Below are 21,448 nucleotides of genomic sequence, written 5' to 3'. Positions count from 1 at the left end.
AAATTTGAAGCAAAAGAACTACAGATGAACCCACAGATTATTACTAATAAACCCACAGATTATCAATAATGAGTCAATAGATTATCGATGATTAACTGACTGGCTATCAGTATAGAGCCTTCAAATTTTTTATAAAGAACCCATAGATTATTGGCATTGTACTCAGAGGTTATCAGTAATGAACCCACAGATTATCAACAATAAAGCCACAGATTATTGATAATGAACCCACAGACTCTCAATAATAAATCCACACATTATTGATAATGAACCCACTGATTATCAGGAATGAACCCACAGATCATTGATAATGAACCCACAGATTCTTGAGAATATGTCCACAGATTATAGATAATGAAACCACAGATTATGAATAATGAGCCCCCAGATTATGAATAACAAACCCACAGATTATCAGTAATGAATCCACAGATTACTGGTAACGAAAAAATAGAACAGATCACCAGAGAAAGGAACTCATCACAAAAGATTTTTTCGGTAGAAACAGACTCTAGGGGCAGTAGTGTTAAATAAAGACAAGATGAAAACATGCCACATAAGCAAAAGTGTGCCCATCAATACAAGGTCAAAGGATAGGGACAAGGTCACAGTTGTCATGCACAGTCGACATGATATATAATCTGAAATACCTCTTCTCCAGCCAGGTCTACTGGATGAGTTAGCTCTCTGTACTACATTTGGATATAGAAAAATGAATATATTTAAAATAAACATACATCAAATGTGTTGTCCATAAATATCATTTTAATTGAACCAGGACCTAGATTTTCGGAGCTCTCTTAGTGTTAAGATGGTTGTACGTGCCATACAGTAACATTAACTTACGACGGGTCTTATCTCTAAGGGAGCTTCACAAATCTAGGCTTTACATACATAGCTGCCAAAATATCCCCATCAGAGACTGTGGATATTATGTTGATACCATTTTCCAACAAAGCAATATTTAATTTGAATGTCATGCATAGACAGGTCAATTCCTATAGAGAGAGGGCAAAACGCTAGCATGTAGTTGAGGGTTGGATGGGGCGTTGTGATGAAAACAAAATGAACATAAAATGTCATCCGGTTCACCTTGCAACCCATATGAGAAATGACCGATCCCTTCATGTTAAGTTAACAGATAATATATTCAATCAAATTTGGGATGAATGGGAACCACTGATTTCCATGTTTTCATGTTTAGATGTTAAACTTTCTTTCAGATCACTATTAGTTTTTTTTATCATTATTCAGCATGTTTGCAAAAATGACCCAGAATATCAGTGATGTATGGGTTTTCTGGCTTTGCTAACCCTGAAGTCAGAAGTATTTCATCAATAATTTGTTTGTTTATGGTTTAATGCCACACTCAGCAATATTCAAGCTATGTGGCAGTGGTCTGTAAATAACTGAGACTGGACCAGACAATCCAGTGATCAGTAGCATGAGCAATGATCTACAGCATGGGCCTGTAGTCACCTCTTACGGCAAGCTCACTCACTCACTCACTCACTCACTCACTCGTAGCCTCTAACGACAAGCAGGAGTTGTTGAGCACAATTCTAACTTGAATATTCATATGGGCAATATTGTATGAATATTCTCTAATCTACACATTACCGAGTGACAATCTGACAATGTGACTGACCTTTGGGTCCCTGTAGCGGGGGTTCTCACGGGGAGTTAACTCCTCCTCCTGGAATTTCCTCCTCTTGTGATCGCCATCCCCCTGCATCAACATACAGACATCAGTATTATACACAGGTAAGGACAGGCCTACTTATATAAAATCTGGTTTATGACATGTGCATGACAGTGTGCACATTCATACATAGCACTAGCACTTACATTGTTGATAACTATTAAAGGCCTTCGCAGAGGAACAAGCATGGGTATTTATATATTCGTACTTGTTATTGCTGGTTCTTGTAAACAATTAGAACTGTCCTTCATTTTCTTGAGTGTTTCATGTTTCACTGAGTTGTCATTAGGCTTACCTTTGAAGCCATATTTATTTGTTTGTAACAAGAAGATATTATTAAGGTTTACCTATAAAGTACCAACTTGAAGACAGTATTTAGGCTTATCTTTCAAGCACTATGACCATATGTATGTGATTTTACAAGAACATGTTCTTCAGGCTTACCTTTGAAGCACAATGATCATATTTATGTGCTTGTGCAAGAAGATGTTCTTCAGGCTTACCTTTGAAGCACAATGATCATATAATTTATGTGCTTTTACAAGAAGAAGTTCTTTAAAGGCTTACCTTTGAAGCACAAGGATCATATTTATGTGCACTTAACATGAAGGCGTTATTAAGGGTTACCTTTGAAGCACAATGACCATATTTATGTGCTTTTACAAGAAGATGTTCTTAAGGCTTATCTTTGAAGCACTATGACCATATTTATGTGATTTTACAAGAACATGTTCTTCAGGCTTACCTTTGAAGCACAATGATCATATTTATGTGCTTTTACAAGAAGAAGTTCTTAAGGCTTTCCTTTGAGTGAGTGAGTGAGTGAGTGAGTGAGTTTAGTTTTACGTCGCACTTAGCAATATTCCAGTTATATGGCGACGGTCTGTAAATAATCGAGTCTGGACCAGACAATCCAGTGATCAACAACATGAGCATCGATCTGCACAATGGGGAACCGATGACATGTGTCAACCAAGTCAGCTAGTCTGACCACCCGATCCCGTTAGTCGCCTCTTACGACAAGCATAGTCACCTTTTATGGCAGGCATGGGTTGCTGAAGGCCTATTCTACCCCGGGACCTTCACGGGTCGCTTACCTTTGAAGCACAAGGATCATATTTATGTGCACCTAACATGAAGGCGTTATTAAGGCTTACCTTTGAAGCACAATGACCATATTTATGTGCTTTTACAAGAAGATGTTCTTAAGGCTTACCTTGGAAGCACAATGATCATATTTATGCGCACCTAACATGAAGGCGTTATTAAGGCTTACCTTTGAAGCACCATGACCATATTTATGTGCATCTAACATGAAGTTGTTCTTTAGGCGCTCCAAGTCCTATAAGAAAGTGGATGATAAGCGTGAGTGAGGCAATGAAAGTTTTGTGAAACTGTATGCAGTGATCATCCAGCAAGGAATAGAAGTGAACATTCTGAAAACAACAGTGTTCATTCAAAGTGAGATTATATACAATGCGCATTCTGTGAGACTCCATACTGAGACTGGACCAGTTTCTGTGAATACTACATCTGTGACTACATGCAGTGACAACACACAAGTATTTCTTCACCTGTTTATATCAACCGCAGATTTCCATCTATTCATCCTACTATTTATTCACTAATACAAGCACTTATCTCTTGTTCATCATTTGACAATCTCTTCATCTGCCCCTTAACACATGCACAGGTCTATTCAATCATCTATACATTCACTTTTTTTATTCAAGCAACTATTGTATTTTCCTACTTCCCATCCATCTATCCATTTATCTATTTACTCATATCGATCTATTTGTCTCTTGAATCTTTATCATTTATCTATTCACTCACCCATCTATCAGCTCGTTCGTTTTTCAGTTAACTCATCCATCTAACCATCTGTCTGTTTACTCATATTGATCCATTTGTCTCTTGAATCTTTCATCCATTCATTTATCTATTCACTCACCCATCTATCAGATCAGCTAGTTATTACTTAACTTATCCGTCTATTCATTTGTCTATTTGCTCAACCATCTAACAACAAATCTATTTATCAATTAGCACATCCATCTATTCATGTTTATATTCAATTATCCATCTATCACCTCATTTATCTATTTATCAGTTATCTCTGCCATCTATCAACTCATCTATTCATCAGTTAACTCATCCATCTATTCATTTGTCTATTCACTCAACCATCCATAAATATTTCTATTCACTCACCATCTCATTACTCATCCTGCTATTTGTTAGCTAACCAATCCATCTACACAGTCCATTTTCACACCCCATACTAGCCATCAATTTACACATAAATACACCAAATATTCATATATCTATTCAGTCACTTTATATATAGTTATTTACTTATCATGCTACATTTCATGTACATATTCTTCATCCAAAATACTTCTATTCACTGTCCATGTACTGGCACTGTGTACATCACTGACACACAGACTATGTGCTCAATACATCAATACATATGTGCTTAGTCACCTCACAGCATTATCAAACATTATCAGCATGTATCCCTCAATCCATATACTCGTACCTACTGGGGTGTAAATATATATATCCATCTGTCCCTAGTCTTTTCATAACATGTTGATGTATCAATATTTATCTACATAAATACACATCACCCATTCATCAATATTAGCACACTCAACTCCAACTACCTCTTGAAACCAACAGATAGTGGATTTGTTCACTGCCTGTTCATCATCCTATCTATCCATCTAATAGCCCAATTTTCCATCCATCCAACATCCACATATCTGTTAATCCACAGTACTCATCTTTCCATGCACTATTTCTTCTCAGACTTACATATCTGTCAACCCATATTTCCATCACTCATCACTCATTATCCATCCATCCATCCATCCATCCATCCATCCATCCATCCATCCATCCAACCTTTCTTTTATCTATAAATACATCCATCCCTATCACTTCATCCCCACCTATAATCTACAAACATCTATAAATCAGTCACATCACTATCCATATCAAGGGATTTACCTTGAATCCTGTATTTGAGGGTCCCAATGGGACTCATACTCTTAATTTTGAGGGGTACTTGACTACAAAATGGGGGTCCCAGATGCTTAAATATTATTATTAACACTATAACATTGTTATAATATTGTTGCAATTCAGTTACTGTTATTGTATTGTGTGTCATGATCAGTAATTAAACTGCAAATAATATCATAACCTGGTTAGTAGCATACTCAGTGATTATTAACTTATTGTTACTTGCTTAACATTTAAGAAAAGGAGTATTCAGACTTTTTCTGCGTCCCAGTGGTTGCTAATCTATTTCATTCCATCTGTTGTCTATTTTTATGTGTATAGGATGCAGGCATTTACATTTTGTAAACCCCTGATAGCTTTATTTATTACCTACTAGGGCAAACATATCAGAATTCATATTTTTCATAAAATGCCCTAAGGCAAAACATCACTCTGTCATGGTGATGTGATGACATGAACAATGCTATGACATCACAATTCTTCTGTGATATTGAGTTCTAAAAGTGGTGATGGTGGGTAGCCACTCCATGCTCGAAAGTAGATGTGGGATTATTTCCTCAATTTGACGACTTTGGTAATAAACAAAATATCATATTTGTGCCAATATCATACTATGTTTACAGCACCCGTGTCTAAATATTGGTATATCAACAATTTAGGCACTCCTGTTGTAAACATAGTTTGACACAGGCATTCATATAATATTCACTATACCATCACCTCTCCAGAAGTAACCTGTCACCTATACATCCATCAGTCTATCTTCTTCTCACCTTCCTCTTCTCTTCCATCTCCCTCTGTTTTTTCTGTGCCTGTTCTTCTTTGTATCGCTGAATGTCTTGCTCCACCTCTTTCTGCAGGAACATACGTTTTTCTATCTCTTCCTGCCTGTCAACACACATTTATACTCTCAGAAAACTACATACATCATCACTGTTTTACCTGCTAGAGACCAAAGTACCCTCTAGTACTGGTGAATTACTACCTGGATCTGCTCCTGCTTGTTAAATACACATCTATACACTCAGGGAAATACACATGTACATATAAAACAAACATACATCATCACTATTACACTTGCTGGAGACCAAAGCATCCCTTAGTTATGTGTTACACTTATACTAATGACTGACCACCTGGATCATGTCCATCAAACAAACAGTTATCTGGTTGTTATCGTGTTATCTCCAGTACCATATAACACTGAGTACACGAGGACAATTTAATACTTAGTGATTCTAAGGTCTGCAATTAACATAACACCTTGTTGAATTTTGATCAGTTTTCAAATCATACCTGTTCCTTAATTAAGTACATGTATTAACTATGACACATCTTTGTTTTGACATATAATTACAAGAAAGCATGAAGAAAAATCATGCTTTAAATCATTTTGCATTTGTTTTGATTAATTTCATGTGAAGAGAAGAGAATATTTATGTGTTCCATTCACCCACATTAATCAAAAGCGGTATTGAATATCAGGAAATACATTAGATATTTAATGGCTGGAAACAAAGGGATCTGCATGTCAACATCTCATCTCAGACATAAAAGGTTGTTAAAAGCGTCATTGAAACACTTCAAACACATAAGATATTAAACATACAGGGATGGGATAATTTGAATAACTGGCTCACACAAACCCTTCACCAGATCATGAACAACAGCTAAAACACAAGTCAGGAGATTCTAATGTATACTTTTTTAAAAGTTTGTGAAGTTACAATGAAATGGTGTTGAAAGGGATTGGGTACCATAACTTGTAAGCAAGCAAAACCCATGAATATCACGGATCTGCATTAGAACTGATCTTCAGTAACCCATGCTTGCCGTAAAGGCGATTAATGGGTTTGGGTGGTCAGGTTCACTGATTTGGTTGACACATGTCATCGTATCCCAATAGCGCAGATTGATGCTCATGCTGCCAATCACTGGATTGACTGGTCCAGATTTGATTATTTACAGACGGCTGCCTCATAGCTGGAACATTGCTGAGTGTAACATTAAACAACATGCCAATGTAAGCAACAAACTAGTGATCGAAAGCATGAAAACCAATCTTCACCAGTGATGTGTGATGACATTTCTTCAGCTAGGATATACACACAATTCCTGATCCCCATTCTTAACATTCCAAACAAGCATGGGTTATAATTCTGCCATGGAATTACCATGCAGATTTTGTTTCCATTAATGGCAAAGTTTCTCAAAATTTTATCAATAATATACTATCTTAAGATTTATGGATAAAAGGATGAATGCTTATGTAGTTGAAGCTCAGAAAGTCTTGATGAAATTTCTCTCTGCTTGTCATTACGAAGAAATTTCATGTCAACTGTACCATCTACATATCACATGGTATTAAACAAAATGTGGTATGTTATGATCAAAATGCATGTAAAATCAAAGTAAATAAAGAAAGTAAAAAGAAAACAATGGATACAACAGTAAATATCTGGAAAATATGCAAATCAATCAGGTTTGGAGATAAAGCATGAAAAATGTTGTCTTCTATTTGAAGAACAAAATGTATGCAAAAAGACATGCAATGCCATGCAATGTAAACAAAACATAAACTTGTGTTACAGTGCTTCCAGCAGTAATGGAGAGTCTCAGAAGTGGTATTAAGATGAGGATGAAACTGCTCTAGGATATGTTTCTACAACCTTCTTCCCTTAAAGATTACATCAGTGCACTAGAAAGCACAAGTTTTGGTTTAAGGGAAAATGAAAAACAAATCAGGACAGAATGATGGTGCTGTAAGTATTAACTCAAAACGTCTGTTATATGCTAAAGTTGCATAATTCCATGAGACCATTTCATGCAAAGATGATGTATCATAATACAGTTCAAAACCAAATAAAAAATATGATATTTCTTTGTACATATAAAACTTAAAAAATAACACTTCAAAAGACTATAACACTGAACCAAAATAAAAAATAATCAACAGACTTTTCATACTGTTTTCAGCATTAAAAACTATAACTTCATCGTAACAGAATTAGCATTTAAATGTAACCAAGAATAATTACTACATGAAAATACTTCCCCCACAAAAAAATATGACTGGACAGGTTGCGAGAATGAAGATGTGATTTTGTGTTGATACTTGTGACTGGAAGCAACAGAGGTGGGAGACAAACAAACATTGGTATATTTTTACCTAGGGTTTAGCTGCCACTCCCTGTGTGTCAGTGTAGAAAAACAACACACTGTGTTAGACAATGGATGCAACTTGGTGCATAAGTAAGGACAAAAAACAATTTGCGTGTTTTATCTCAAGGCAAAACCTACTTAATTTTTGTTTTACAAACTTTTAAAATGTCATCAACATGGATAGAGATGAAAACGAATTGTCTGGTTTCCTTGAAAAAAAATATTAAAATATAAAAATTACTTGCCAAAAGAAATCCCAATATTGATTTTCAGTCACATTTGCATTTGATTTCTCATTCTGAAATTCTTTTGGGAGGTTATATAACAAGAAATTAAATAGGTCTGCCCTTTGAAGTAATTGCTGTAAACATTTATTATATTTGTCAGTCAAAATATGAATGCAGTTTGTGTAAAGACTGACTGGAACATTTTCAAACCTTTACAAGGCATTCAAGATGGCAAAGGCATTGATGCAAACCTTTTACTGTTAACAGTTTTGGACAATAGTTTCAGGACATCAAACAATCAAACATCAATTACCAAATCTGATGCTTGGTACAGAGAAGACCAGTACAGAGAAGTTACTCAATGATATGCACATCTTGGCACTATTTTTCACATGTGAGACATGTAATTTGAAATGTCCCTTTATAACATGAAGACATGTGAAATAACAATTTAAATCAGAATGATAACTAGTTTAATTTTCAAAAACAAACTCCTTGTCATGAAATAATGGGAAAACATTAAACAGATGTATCTGAGACTATCACTGGATTTTCTGGTCTAGACTTCTGGAATAGTGCTCTGTGTTGCATGACACAACAAACAAACAAGTGGGAAATTGATGGTCCTGCTGTCTAAGGTGCCAGTATTAATTTTGCAGATTTACATCCCTTTGGCATGCTAGGAACCTATGACCATGCGTTCAAATCCTAGTTTGTCTCAATTATATTTTTAGATTGTCCATATTCATGGATTTTGCCAAAGTGGTAAACCTCAAAGGCTTCCATCTGTCCTCCCACATCAAGGAGATGATGCTTGATAAAAATTAAATGGCACTGAACCAAACTCACTCACTCAAGAACTAAATACTGTCAATATGTGTCAGTCACAGAAGATAACATGCATGGGTGAAAAATATATACTTACGTTTTATTCTCTCCAAATGGTACTGCCCTCACTGAAGGAGGTATATACGTTCGCTTTGGCACCGGTGGGGGCGTGTGTAAGTGTCGACTCCCGTATTGTACACCTCGATTACCCTCGTACAGACGTGGCTTTACTGTAAGAGATGTGGCTTTACTGTACATGGAAGGAGCACAAGTGGACATATTCATTTGACATTCATCCACTAACACTAACTCCCATTCCTTCTAGCACAAGACATATAATCACCAGTAACAAATAACAAAAGAACATCACCACTGACAAATAACAAAAGAACATCTTCAGTGACAAATAACAAAAGGATGTCATCAGTGGCAAATAGTCATCACCAGTGACAAATAACAAAAGGACGTCATCAGTGACAAATAATGAAAGAATATCACCAGTGACAAATAACAAAAGAACATCACCAGTGACAAATAACAAAAGAACATCACCAGTAACAAATAACAAAATGATGTCATCAGTGACTTAATCACAAGACCATTTCACCTCTAGTTACTTACATACTAAACCATCTTATTGCTTGTGACTGTAAAGAAAGAAGCAATGAAACAAAGAAAGTACACAAGCCTACCGTTAATTTGTTCAATGAGAAGTTTCTGATGAAATCTAAACTTCCCCTGAACTATTTTGACTTGCATGGGGAGATTGAGATAAAAGTATGTATGAGGCTACTGGTGGAACTGGACCTGCCACAACATGGACGTAGTTGCTAATGCGTGTGAGGTGACATGTGTTGAATTAGGTTTAATGTACCTTTGAATGTTACTGCATTTAAAGACAAGCCTAAATATGAGTTCATGTGTGTGTGGAGAGGAAGTGAGATTGGGTTGCAGAAGGGGAGGTGGAATGTTGTAGTCCGATCTAATGCCTGCTTTATATAAAACAGTAAAAATTAAATCAATGACAATATACTGACTCCAAACCAACAGGTCACATTTTTCATTTTCTCTATACTGAACACCCAACATAGAAACAACACGTAACACATGTTTGATTGGCATTTCGAGGTTGGGGAGTTGAAGAATCAGGACTTTTTTATGGATACACAACTTCTATATTCTGTACAGACGACATTTCAACATAGAGCTAATTCCTTTAAATTACACATGGAGACTGTTGAGCTGTGCGAAACAGAAACAAGTGCTTTCTTCTATTTAAGAAAACCTTTAACTAGCAGGTTGATATACATGACATTTATTGTGTTGGCAGATAAACAAGTGGTATTTACACAGCTGAAACAAACTTAGATTACAAATACAGAGGTGGCAGTGTTGATAAAGCACTTCTTTCAACAAAAAAGACAGAGGCCTATTTCAGAAAACTCTCGTAGCCTAAGATCTCGTAAGTTTTTTTCACAGTCATTGAACCTTCTATACTGCAACACTGGAGATATGGATGCTATGAGAGAAGTTACAAGCTCTTAGGCTTACGAGAGCTTTGTGAAATAGTAAACAAACTACAATATAAAAGTATACCAATCAAAGAGCTTAAAGAACGCCTGCTTGTTTCATGACTTCTTTGACTGATCTATGATGACTTGACAGAAGCAAAATATATCCTGCAGAAAAAGTGATCGTTGTTTAAATGCCTTAATTGGAACTTTCTGTCTTGACAGTAGAAATTTCAAAGTAAAAACTAAACATTTTTTTGTCTTGCATGACAAAAAGACAAAGAACATTGAGAAGAAAATATTAATATAAAGACAATAAAAATGTCATTTAAGATGTATATCTTACATGACCAAAATTTATCACACTCATCACCTTACCTTAGATCTTCACATCTGATTGCAACATGTTAAAAGCCATTCAAAAACAAGCCAAAGAAATTTACTGCCATACCCTCCTTCACCTGGCCAGGTACCAGCAATTAGTGTAGAATTACAGACTACAAATAGCTCTATCTGTACCTGGTGGCATGGTATCAGGCTGAAATATCCACCACACGGAAGCTTTCTGTGTTTGTAAGTCCCAGTGCTCCGATTCACAATGTCACAGTGAGACAATGATAGTCTGGTTTCCAACAACAGTCATCGTTGTACAGGTCAACCTCTGCATGGCAGGTTGATTACAACTGATCTGGCGGCTATAATATTCAACCATTCAACCATGAAATCCTAATGCACCACCTATGTTACTTCTCGTATAGTATATCATGTTATTAGTCTACTTTGTCCACTGTGTGGAGTAATTATTGGATCTAAAGATCTTAACCTTGTTGTCATTTTTTGTCTCAATCAACCTGGAAACACTGGCTGATATTTATTCACTTCACTGATCAATAGGGTTCATAATTTATGAATTAGCATTAAGCTGGGGATGCAGAGAATGAATTTAAATGAGCAGGTATGATTGATCTTTAAATGTACTAGTTTACTAAATATAAAGTTGTACTATGAATGATAAGCTTTTGACATTCTGGTCTTGACAGGGTGGACTTTAGGGCAAATTTAATTTCACAAACTGGAAATCTGTTCATTATAATTTGTTTAGTACAATTTGTTTTCTTTTAAAAAATCATATTGTCCTGGAAACCATTTCATCAGCATGAGTGAGTGAGTGACTTTGGTTTTATGCGCTTTTAGTAATATTCCCTTCCATCATGGTGGGGAACATCAGAAATGATCTTCACACATAATACACATGTGAGGAATCAAATGTGTGAAGCCCATTCGGTGTCCCTGCGGTAATGTTGCTAGAATATATTGGTAAGAGTAGTTAAAACTAAACTCACTCCCTCCATCAGCCTGCTGAATATTTGTACAGTCCAACATCATTGGTTCACATTATGTTTTAAATTCATTAGAGACAAAAATTTCACACATTATTTCATGTTTATGGGTTTACGTTTTTGCGTAATTGTAGAATTTTGGGTGCTCGACCTTGAGTCATCACGCATATATACATATGTGTGTGTTTTATGGCACACACCTATGTCTTTGTGCACATTCAGAATTAACACTCACTCACTCACTCACTCACTCACTCACTCACTCACTCACTCACTCACTCACTCACTCACACAGCTGAGTGGCACCTGGTGGTAAATATTTCATGGCATCCTCTGCACTATGGCATCTGAAATATCACTTAACAGATGTCGACAACCGGCATACTGAAAGGTGGCTTAGAATTATTTATTAATGTGAACCAGTCAAATAATATTGCACATTAAAGTATGAGCAGAAGTCCAGCTGTTATGTCAGGAGTCAAGTAACACACCTACATAAATCTGACACAGAATCCTGTATGATGCTAGTGACATTTTTTACCTTTCCACATTACAAGATCTAGTTCTGATTATCCATTTTCTGATATACAAGTCTGAGAACAGCCTATGCATACATCATGACATTATCACATTTATTACATTTATTTTTTAAAATGTTTGCACTTGTGTTCCCTCAGTCTAAGACGAAAGGCAGTATACTCACTGTATCACACATATATGATCAGGGTGAATACAACACGCAACAACCAGACTACTGTGTGTACAATATTGTCCTGCTGAATGTATGTATACACCCCTTGATCTTGGCTCAGGTCACGGCATACAAGACTATTCAGTCTGTCAAAATCCAACACAATCCTCACAGACGACACTTTTAATATATAATATACATACAATATAAACCTGACTCATGTAATATATAATATACATACAGTATTTGTAATATAAAAAAATATTATCCAGGGGCACTTTTTTGATCAATATATGATGTATATGTGAGATTCAGTGCAGTGAAAAATTTGGGTAAAATAGTTCCACACAATCATATCCCTCTTCTACACTGCCAGGGGTTCAGTAATTTGTATTTACTAAATTTCCACTTTCCCTGATTTTTATGACACAGTCATGATTATGTAAATATGAAAGAATAAATCAACATGGTATCTGATGTTAATGTTTAATGGACTATTTATTGGGAAGTGATAAATAGCAAAGAAAGATAACTCTACTTTATTCTCATTGTGAAATTTAATAGCTACATCTTGAGCTGATATGAAATGAAATCCAAGTTTATTTGCAGTTTGAAACTGTATGCAGAAATTACCTAGTAGCCCAAGGGCAAGTAAGATACCATTATTTGATGGCCCAAACTGAAAACTAACTTGTCCTGAGCATCGGGTCATGGGATTTCTAAGCACCTGACTGCTTTAGTATAAATAAATCAGTATCTGTGTCAGAGGCCATTTCATATGATGGGGAAAGAGAGAGCTGAATAAAGACAGTTTGATTTAGTGAGTGAGTGAGTTGAGTTTTACACCACACTCAGCAATATTCCAGCTATATGGCAGAGGTCTATAAATAATCGAGTATGAACAAGACAATCCAGTGATCAACAGCATGTACAATTGGGAAGTGATGACAGTTGTGTCACTTAAGACAGTGAGCTTGACCACCTGATCCTGTTAGTCACCTCTTGTCTTTGCATAGTTGTCTTCGTGACTAGTTTGATTTAGAGGCTGGTAATGGGATGCCTACAATAGCAGAGCAATTATTATAGGGAATACAGTATGTATACCAAGCAAAAACTGTTATGGATCATAAATATGTACTTGGGGGATGATTTCATGAAATTTTGTGTTCTGTCTTTGGAAAACTATCCAGAAAATGAGTATTAATAATCATCACTGTACATAACTGTATACTTTATACTTTCCAGGTTTTATTGAGAAGAAACAAATGTTGTTGTTTTTAATATATAAACATAGTATATAAGTTTTTAATGAAATTTAAGCTATGTCAAACTGACCCAGCCAGCAGACATCAATGGCTATAGCAGTGTGTAGATGCAGAATTTAATGCTTCATTTAACAGACATTATTCTCGTTAATAATGGACAGGAAAACCAGACCAATTCGTGCAACCTTTCCCAAGAGAGAATACAGCCAGGTAACAGTGCGAGACTAATGTAGGTGTTCTATAGGTAGATGTGTTAGCTGTTAGTTAGCAACTGGCACCATTGTGCTGCTGGTCACACTTGCTTCCTTACCATTTATGTTAATGTACCAGACCAATAAAGTTTATCTTCTGGACAATAGTATCCAAGCAATTAACAAAGTCTGATTGATTGACCATCATCAATTTTCCCTTGCTGAATTTTATTTCCCATCGTGGGAGGGAAGACAGCAATAACAATAAATGTCCTTCAGTTGTTTCTTTTGTGTTCATGTACATCGGCCATCTTGGAGAGGCCAAACAAACAATTCTTGTAAAAGTACTGTCAAGGTCTTTCAGATTTTATTCCTGTTTGGAAACTTATTGGATTATTGATGGAACAAAAACAATCTATCCTCAGTTCTTTGTTTATTTTGTAGTTCAGATTTCAGTTTTGTATGCAATTAATGTTTGAATGGCAAAGAAAACATGTCCTACGTGACAAGTTGGGACTTTGTGTCAAAACAATTGGATATTCCATGATTGACTATTTAAAATGATTGGGGTACGTTTTCTTTTCAGGTATCAATTATTGTGTATGATAAAAGATGCACCTGGTGAACCCCCAAGCATCACAAAAACAGTTTCGAAAGTATACATGGAAACAGAATTGTATGAAACCACGAATATATATTTACTTAAATATAATAATTGTGATCAAATTTGTAAAATACTGTACATGTCCTTTAAATAAAGAATATGTTCCTGCTGTTGGTTTTCGTATTTGCTTTCAAAGAGACACAGTGTACCTGATGTCACAACTAGAATGATGATATCATGATTTTTTTCTACGATTACATTCATCACAAAATTAGTTGTCATGGCAACCATTGCCCATTGTTTAATTCATAGAGCGAAAACAGTGAAAATAATCAAATTATAGGTGTGCATTTATTGCATTTTGCAGTGTTCAAGACCTGAGTGTGAGTGGGTGAGTGAGTGAGTGAGTAGTTTTCAGTGAGTGAGTAGGTTTGAGTGGGAGTGAGTAAATGAGTGGGTGAGTCATTGATTGAGTGAGTAGGTTTGAGTGAGTTGGAGTGAGTGAGTGAATGAGTGAATGAGTGAGTTGGTGAGAAGTCCGAGTGAGTGAGTGAGTGAGTGAGTGAGTGAGTGAGTGAGTGAGTGAGTGAGTGAGTGAGTGAGTGAGTGAGTGAGTTTTTAATGCCCAGAAGAGCAGTACATGTAAGCCTCATGTGAGATCAAAGCCAGTGTTATCAACCAGGCACAGCTTTGAATGACGGAAAAGCCTGTGATCCCGTGGCAGATTATCAGTATGTCATATGTTTATAATGGCTTTTTCCTTGTAACTCTCAGATACTTTAAGTTGAGCACAAAGAAATCTGTCCAAGTGGACTATCAAATGAACATTGATATCACAAATTTCGTCTTACTTCCTTACAATATTGCTTTCAATCCTTTTTTAAACATTTGGGAAACATCTTCATATTATTAATTTTACATTGCTTATGTTTAGTAACTTCTTTCTATAATGTATGAATTTCACACAGACTGCTTAGTTTTTTCTTTTATGTAGTTTTATATGTCTTAGTGTTATGGGTTTTCTGATGTTTAAGAAAATCAATTCTGTCCTTGTTAATTACTTATGATGAACAACTTCTAAATCTGAGTCTTTATATTGTCTTATGAAACACACATTGTTGCACCAAGAGTTAACACTAAAACATACAACCCAGTAATATGAATAGATCTGTAAAACACAAAATAAGGTTGGTCTAGCCTAACATCAGCATTGTACAAATGAAACTGAGAGAGTTCAAGCCACACAAGAAATCCACAGAGTGCAGCAGATTTCATCAATACACTGCAAGTGAAGCAGAACGAGCACAATCAGGCAGAACTAGTGTTCATAGCAGTATCAACAGAACTTAATACCCAGTCCATTACGCTCTCCCACCCCTCTCTAAAGATCGGACTTCACCAGACATAAATCCTCCAACAAGGGGGGGCTCACCAAATCCACCTTTATCCACGTGTTTACCATCTAACAATACCCAGAAAGTCTGACATTCTCATATCCACTATAAGCTGATTACATATTTCCAATGATATCTGTGTAGGGAGCAAGAGTGGTGGTAGGTTGACAGTATGTACACAGTGAAAAGGCAGCCTGCACAATGACTAAGGCAGCAAGCCAGTGATTGTTTGATTTTCCTTCTCAACAGGTGTAGGCAAGAGGGCTGACAGGTGTGTATACTTGGATTGTCAACTGAATATGGTAACCATTGTTCCATTTATCGAGACAGGGTAGATTGGAGGTTGTTGTAGGCAGCATAGGTTTTATTCATCATCAGTTAAATGTACGAATCTGGTGTTCCCTGATCAGACACTGTGGAAGGTTGCTAAGAGGTCAGTGTTAAACTCTTAAAACTTAAAATCTTACTAAAACTCAGAAAGAAAAAAAAGATTCAAACACAAATGCTGGCTAAACAATTCAAGCTCAAAATTCAACTCAATAAAAACTGAAGATGCATAGAAATAACAAAGAACACAAGCAGAAGTGTTGAAAATGACAAACCAACAAAATCAAAATATACATAAACAAACATGAAAAAACAGAAATAACATACAATAATCTGAAAATATTCAGGTAAGGAAGATGATTGCAAGGTTCCTGATTTGATTCATTTCTTCAGGCATTTAAAGCAGTTTATTTTACATATATCATTTTTTATATATCATTTCTCGTTTAAGTACAAGAATGTTAATAAAATTCTAGGCTATCTACATCTATCATATCAATTCAGTTAAATCATCCATGAAACATATCACAAATAATTTTAAGAATTGCTCCTTTTATCAGTGACTTGATTTGTATCTATGAAAAAGTCTTTCAACCCTGACCGTGGCAAGAAGACAGGGAGACAACTCTTCCCTTACCTGGGTCAAATAATGACTGTTTCCCGTAGTGATCTGCATATTTTTGTTCGGCTCGTTTTGCTGCTTCTAGCGAGTAAATGACAGGGATTCTAGGGCTTAGAAAGCTGTGTCCTGGATAGCCTTTGTAGCGAAAGTCAGTCTGGTATACAACTGATGGAGAACCGACTACAGGGTTGAACTTGAAATCCCGAGGGGTGGCTGAGTGAAAGGATCAAATGTGCATGCTCAAAGTTGGTGCTGCTGATACAGCTCACTCACCAAACTTTCACTACTTCGTCATCAAACCTTTCTGGTGTTTGTGATGCTTTTAGCAAAAGAACTTAAAAGAAAAGAACTTAAACACCACAGGATTATTTCTTATGACTATAATGTGTCTATTGCATCACACATGACCAAGGCCAATAATTATTTTCTTTCCTGAAAAAAATCTTTTTTGATCCACCAATGTCAACATTTTTACAGAAACATATACATTTTTTTGCAACAAACATCATATGACATTTTCTGTCTTTTCTTATAAGCACACAGGAACAAAGCATTTTCTAAAGCATGTACACAATGAAAATAGCATAATAACTTATCAAATTCTGATTCAGTGTCATTATAGAAAGGATTTAACACACCAGTGCAGCATTTGATGACGAAGATTTGAAACAATGGTGGGTGAGATTAGCGTGCTATTATTGTGGAAATAACATCAAAATACATAATAATTACATATGAAACTGCAAATGAAATGATAATATAATTATTCAAAACTATTAAACTCAATGAAAGCTTGCAAGTTTCTAAATAAAACTTTTCTAAACATACACAAGGCTTGAAAAATAAATAAAACAAAGTCAGTTACCATGATTACAGGCATACTCAACATTCTGAGTGTGCTAATAACAGAGATCAGAAGAAACTGAAAAATCTGCAATTTATAAGTTCTAAACCATTGTGTTTTATATACTGCTGGAACCTTTAGACACACAGCTGAATAAGGGTTCTTGATGCATTCAGTGAAAATGCTTCAAGTGAACACAACCTGGTTTAGGTCATTAAATGAAAGGTGAGGTGTAGGTATATGCTCCAAAATGTCATGTTCTTGATAATAAAGAAGATGACATCTGTAAATTAATTCTCACCTTTTAAGTGTATCACGTTTAAATGCCACTCAAAGACTTTCACTTATTGCTTTTTTATCTGTGGGTAATGTTGACATCATTAAATATGTAGTCGTTGTCCATAAGCTAATGGAAGTCAACAAGTTCTTCTTTTTTTCCAGCAGTATACAGTTTTCTACAGAATTAAAGCTAGTTCCATAAAGCTATGTGAAGAAGATATGCTTAGGAAAACTACACTAGTGCCAATATGTGCATATCTGTTCATATATATCACTACAAATATACAACACAATGTGTGTGAAGCAGGAAGAAATGTGGAATAATATATACTACTCAAAGGAAGTAAAGAATAACAACTTATAGATTTAATGTACAGTTATTTGTTGTCTGAGCCATTTCTGCATTATAGTCAAAATGCTTATGATGAAATATGGTTATGATGACCTGAAATTAATGGGCCCTATGAGTTTGTTATAACCATGGTGTATTCACCCTTGATATCTCTAGGGTATACGTCCTGATAAATCTCCCCAATACAATGATGCATCTACAGCTTGGTCCAATAATTTTATTACATCCATATTTGGCCACCTAGCTGTGCATTGTTACCGTAGCCAATCAACAAAAATAGGTTTGTTCACAGTGCGACTTTACAGAAAACCAAAGTTTCAAAGAAACTGAAACTTTAAAAAATATACATGCAAGACCTCCTTCTAATATTCTCTTTCAGACTACTACTGCATGGTTTTTGTTTTCAAGTTTAATTGTTTATATAATATAAGAAGCGAACGTGATTGGATGAAAAGCCAACCAAAACAGGTAATACAATCGTCGGGCCGAGCCATAGATGCATCCAGCTTATAGTGGAGATTTATTGGAATGTAATAATACCCTGGAGATATCGAGGATGTGGTTTACTCGACTTAAGTCAGTCTAACATGGCAGATTACCTTGGTGTTCTATGACGTCTTATGAATATTATATATTAATTCACTCTAAACAGTGTTTATACGACCACCATATCTTGTGATGAGTATCACATATTTGAATCCCTGTGTTGCAGAGTCTTATATTAAGTTCATGATGACGAATGCAATTCCACAGCACCTACGTAGCTTCAAGACTCCCAGATAAGAGGCCAAAAAGATGTTACTCTGTTTGAAAACTCCAGTATTCTGCAACTGAACCTAGCTAATCCAGACAGCTTCAAGTAACCTGTGTGTTCAGTTTGGTAAGTGTACTAAATGTGTTTCAACAATCCATAGCCAAAGTCAAGAATAATTTCTTTCGATCCAGAAATATCTTGTTGATTAAAGTTCATATGTTAACACTAACATCTACTGAAAATTATTACAAGTAGCAGGATCAGCTTTGTTCACTCAGAGGTTTTTGGTATGGACTGCATATAATAAAAGTAATAGTACTGTTTTGAACTGTCATTGCAAAGTGTCTGCCATATAGCTGAAATATTGCTGAGTGCGGCGTTAAACTAAACTCACTCATTGTAAAGTTTAATCTAAAAATACTGAAATTATTATACAAAACATACGGTGACATTTCAATAAGAGTACCAAACACAGAAAACACAAACACCTTACTGTCAATTATTTATATGTAACAATAATACGGATACCAATAATTGTTTCCAGCTGACATGGTTACCAATGTAACACATTACAGTTTCTTGTGCATATGACACTGTATCATTTACCTTACCATTCTTAAAATTGTTACAGTTTGTTTAAGGCTAGCATAGACTGAAAAACTGAATCCTAGTAAACAGACATAAATTGTCAGACTAATTTCCTACACTGATGAATGGCAACAAGTGATGTTGAAATCCAGAGAATCTTTGACTCTGCTTCCAGAATCCAGACCCTTGGGTGATTTATCTGACTTCACATCTACCATGGTTGAAACATAGTATTACTATAACATATAATGACCTATATTTGACTTGTTTGAAAAGCAGGGTCAGAATGACCACTGACTCCCAACCCACAATCAACTCAGTAACAAGACAAAATGGTCATGTTGGACAATAGTGCTAGAATCTGTACAGAAACATCGCATCATAACATGATAAAGAAGTCATCCAGTCAGTATTCTACTTTTCCTATTCTTGGTTTAACTGTGGTAATAAATGCAGAAAGTGTGTCTCCCAAATTGTATGTGTCCCAGGTACAATAAAGCATTGAAAAATCACTGATATATCAATCCCAAATGACATTTATATGACATCAATATAATCTTGAACAACAAAGATATACTTACATGGTCAAAACAAATGTTCAGTGAGGAAATAACCCAATGTGTATCCTTGAGAAAAGTATTTGCTAAGATAAGTACCTCTGTAGCAACAAATATTCCTGTTAGCAAAACAAGGAATCATGCATGACTACTTCTAACCAATCGCAGATCCCGACCATGGTGATAGAGCCATTTTGTGGCGCCAATGGCTCATCCCATGCAGGAGGTGGTAAATAAATGATTATATACCATGAGGGAAGGATTAAATATTTAGAGTGTTCATCACCCCCAGACATACAACCAAGGGCATCTGCTCACATGGGAGAAGCAAGATGTCATTACTATTGTTTCCTGCAGAAGAGCCTGCCCTGTTTACTGCTGAACCAATTAGGTCTCAGTTCGTGTTAATGGATCTAATTAGTAGACCGTGAAAGAGATAATGATGGGTGTGAAGATACAGAGTACCATTTGGAAGCATGAACCATTCAGAAGCATGAACAATATATATATAAATAAATATAAACTGTTACACTGTTATACAATATTCATGCATGTGTGTGCATATGTGTGCTTGTGTGTGCATGTATATGTTTGCATGTTAAACCTCTACACAATGACCACATTGAGATGTTTTTACATTAACTGTCAAAACATTTAAAAATCTGAACCAGACAATCTGGTGACTGATATTATGAGCAATCATTTAAGTCTTCAGGGTACAATGGCACACCATAACCCATTGTCAGTAATATATTGATGTCAGGAGACTAAACTCGCTTTCGCTTGTGTGATACCAAATCATTAACTCATTTAATATAAATGGTATTACACAGAAGATCATTTAGCATCTTCTATATATTACACACATGCTTTCAGATTATATGTTGCTGTAACTGTTCATGTTTTAATCCTTCATGTAAAATCCCATTGTATCTAAGTGAAACATTTCTCAAAAACAAATATATAAATATAAAATTGAAAATAATTTTAAATCTATTTTTTTCAGGACAACCTTTGATTAAACAGTGTCTCTAAGTTCATGTATACCTATGTGACTCACAAATATGTATATGCAACATCTTGCAAGATACTAACAGCTCCACACACAGCATGTATATATGTCGTCACAAATGGGAGCGAAGCATAAATGGACCAATGCTGGGTAGCATTTGTACAA

General features: G+C 35.6%; 2 protein-coding genes across 8 annotated transcripts in view; one reads left to right on the top strand and one right to left on the bottom strand.

Annotated features, from left to right (window-relative positions):
- Positions 1-21,448, top strand: part of LOC137297897 (tetratricopeptide repeat protein 21B-like) — a 308,763-nt gene that overhangs the window by 238,315 nt on the left and 49,000 nt on the right. The window lies entirely within an intron of this gene.
- The window catches only part of LOC137298164 (GRB10-interacting GYF protein 2-like), a 61,789-nt gene that overhangs the window by 25,822 nt on the left and 14,519 nt on the right, over positions 1-21,448 (bottom strand). For 2 of the 7 annotated variants that reach the window (XM_067830304.1, XM_067830303.1), the window contains exons 3-7: positions 16,913-17,110; positions 9,050-9,182; positions 5,509-5,623; positions 2,979-3,044; positions 1,649-1,729 (exon numbers count right to left, since the gene is read on the bottom strand). In XM_067830304.1, coding sequence (XP_067686405.1) covers positions 1,649-1,729; positions 2,979-3,044; positions 5,509-5,623; positions 9,050-9,182; positions 16,913-17,110 — 593 coding nt within the window. Of the gene's footprint in view, positions 1-650; positions 693-1,648; positions 1,730-2,978; positions 3,045-5,508; positions 5,624-7,904; positions 7,926-9,049; positions 9,183-16,912; positions 17,111-21,448 lie in introns of all 7 variants that reach the window. The other 5 variants (XM_067830307.1, XM_067830302.1, XM_067830301.1 and 2 more) reach the window with 5 other exon arrangements.

Source organism: Haliotis asinina, chromosome 10, assembly GCF_037392515.1.
Source record: "Haliotis asinina isolate JCU_RB_2024 chromosome 10, JCU_Hal_asi_v2, whole genome shotgun sequence".
Lineage (NCBI taxonomy): Eukaryota > Metazoa > Mollusca > Gastropoda > Lepetellida > Haliotidae > Haliotis > Haliotis asinina.
The sequence above is the reverse complement of the archived record's forward strand: the minus strand, read 5'-3'. Positions and strand labels throughout refer to the sequence as shown.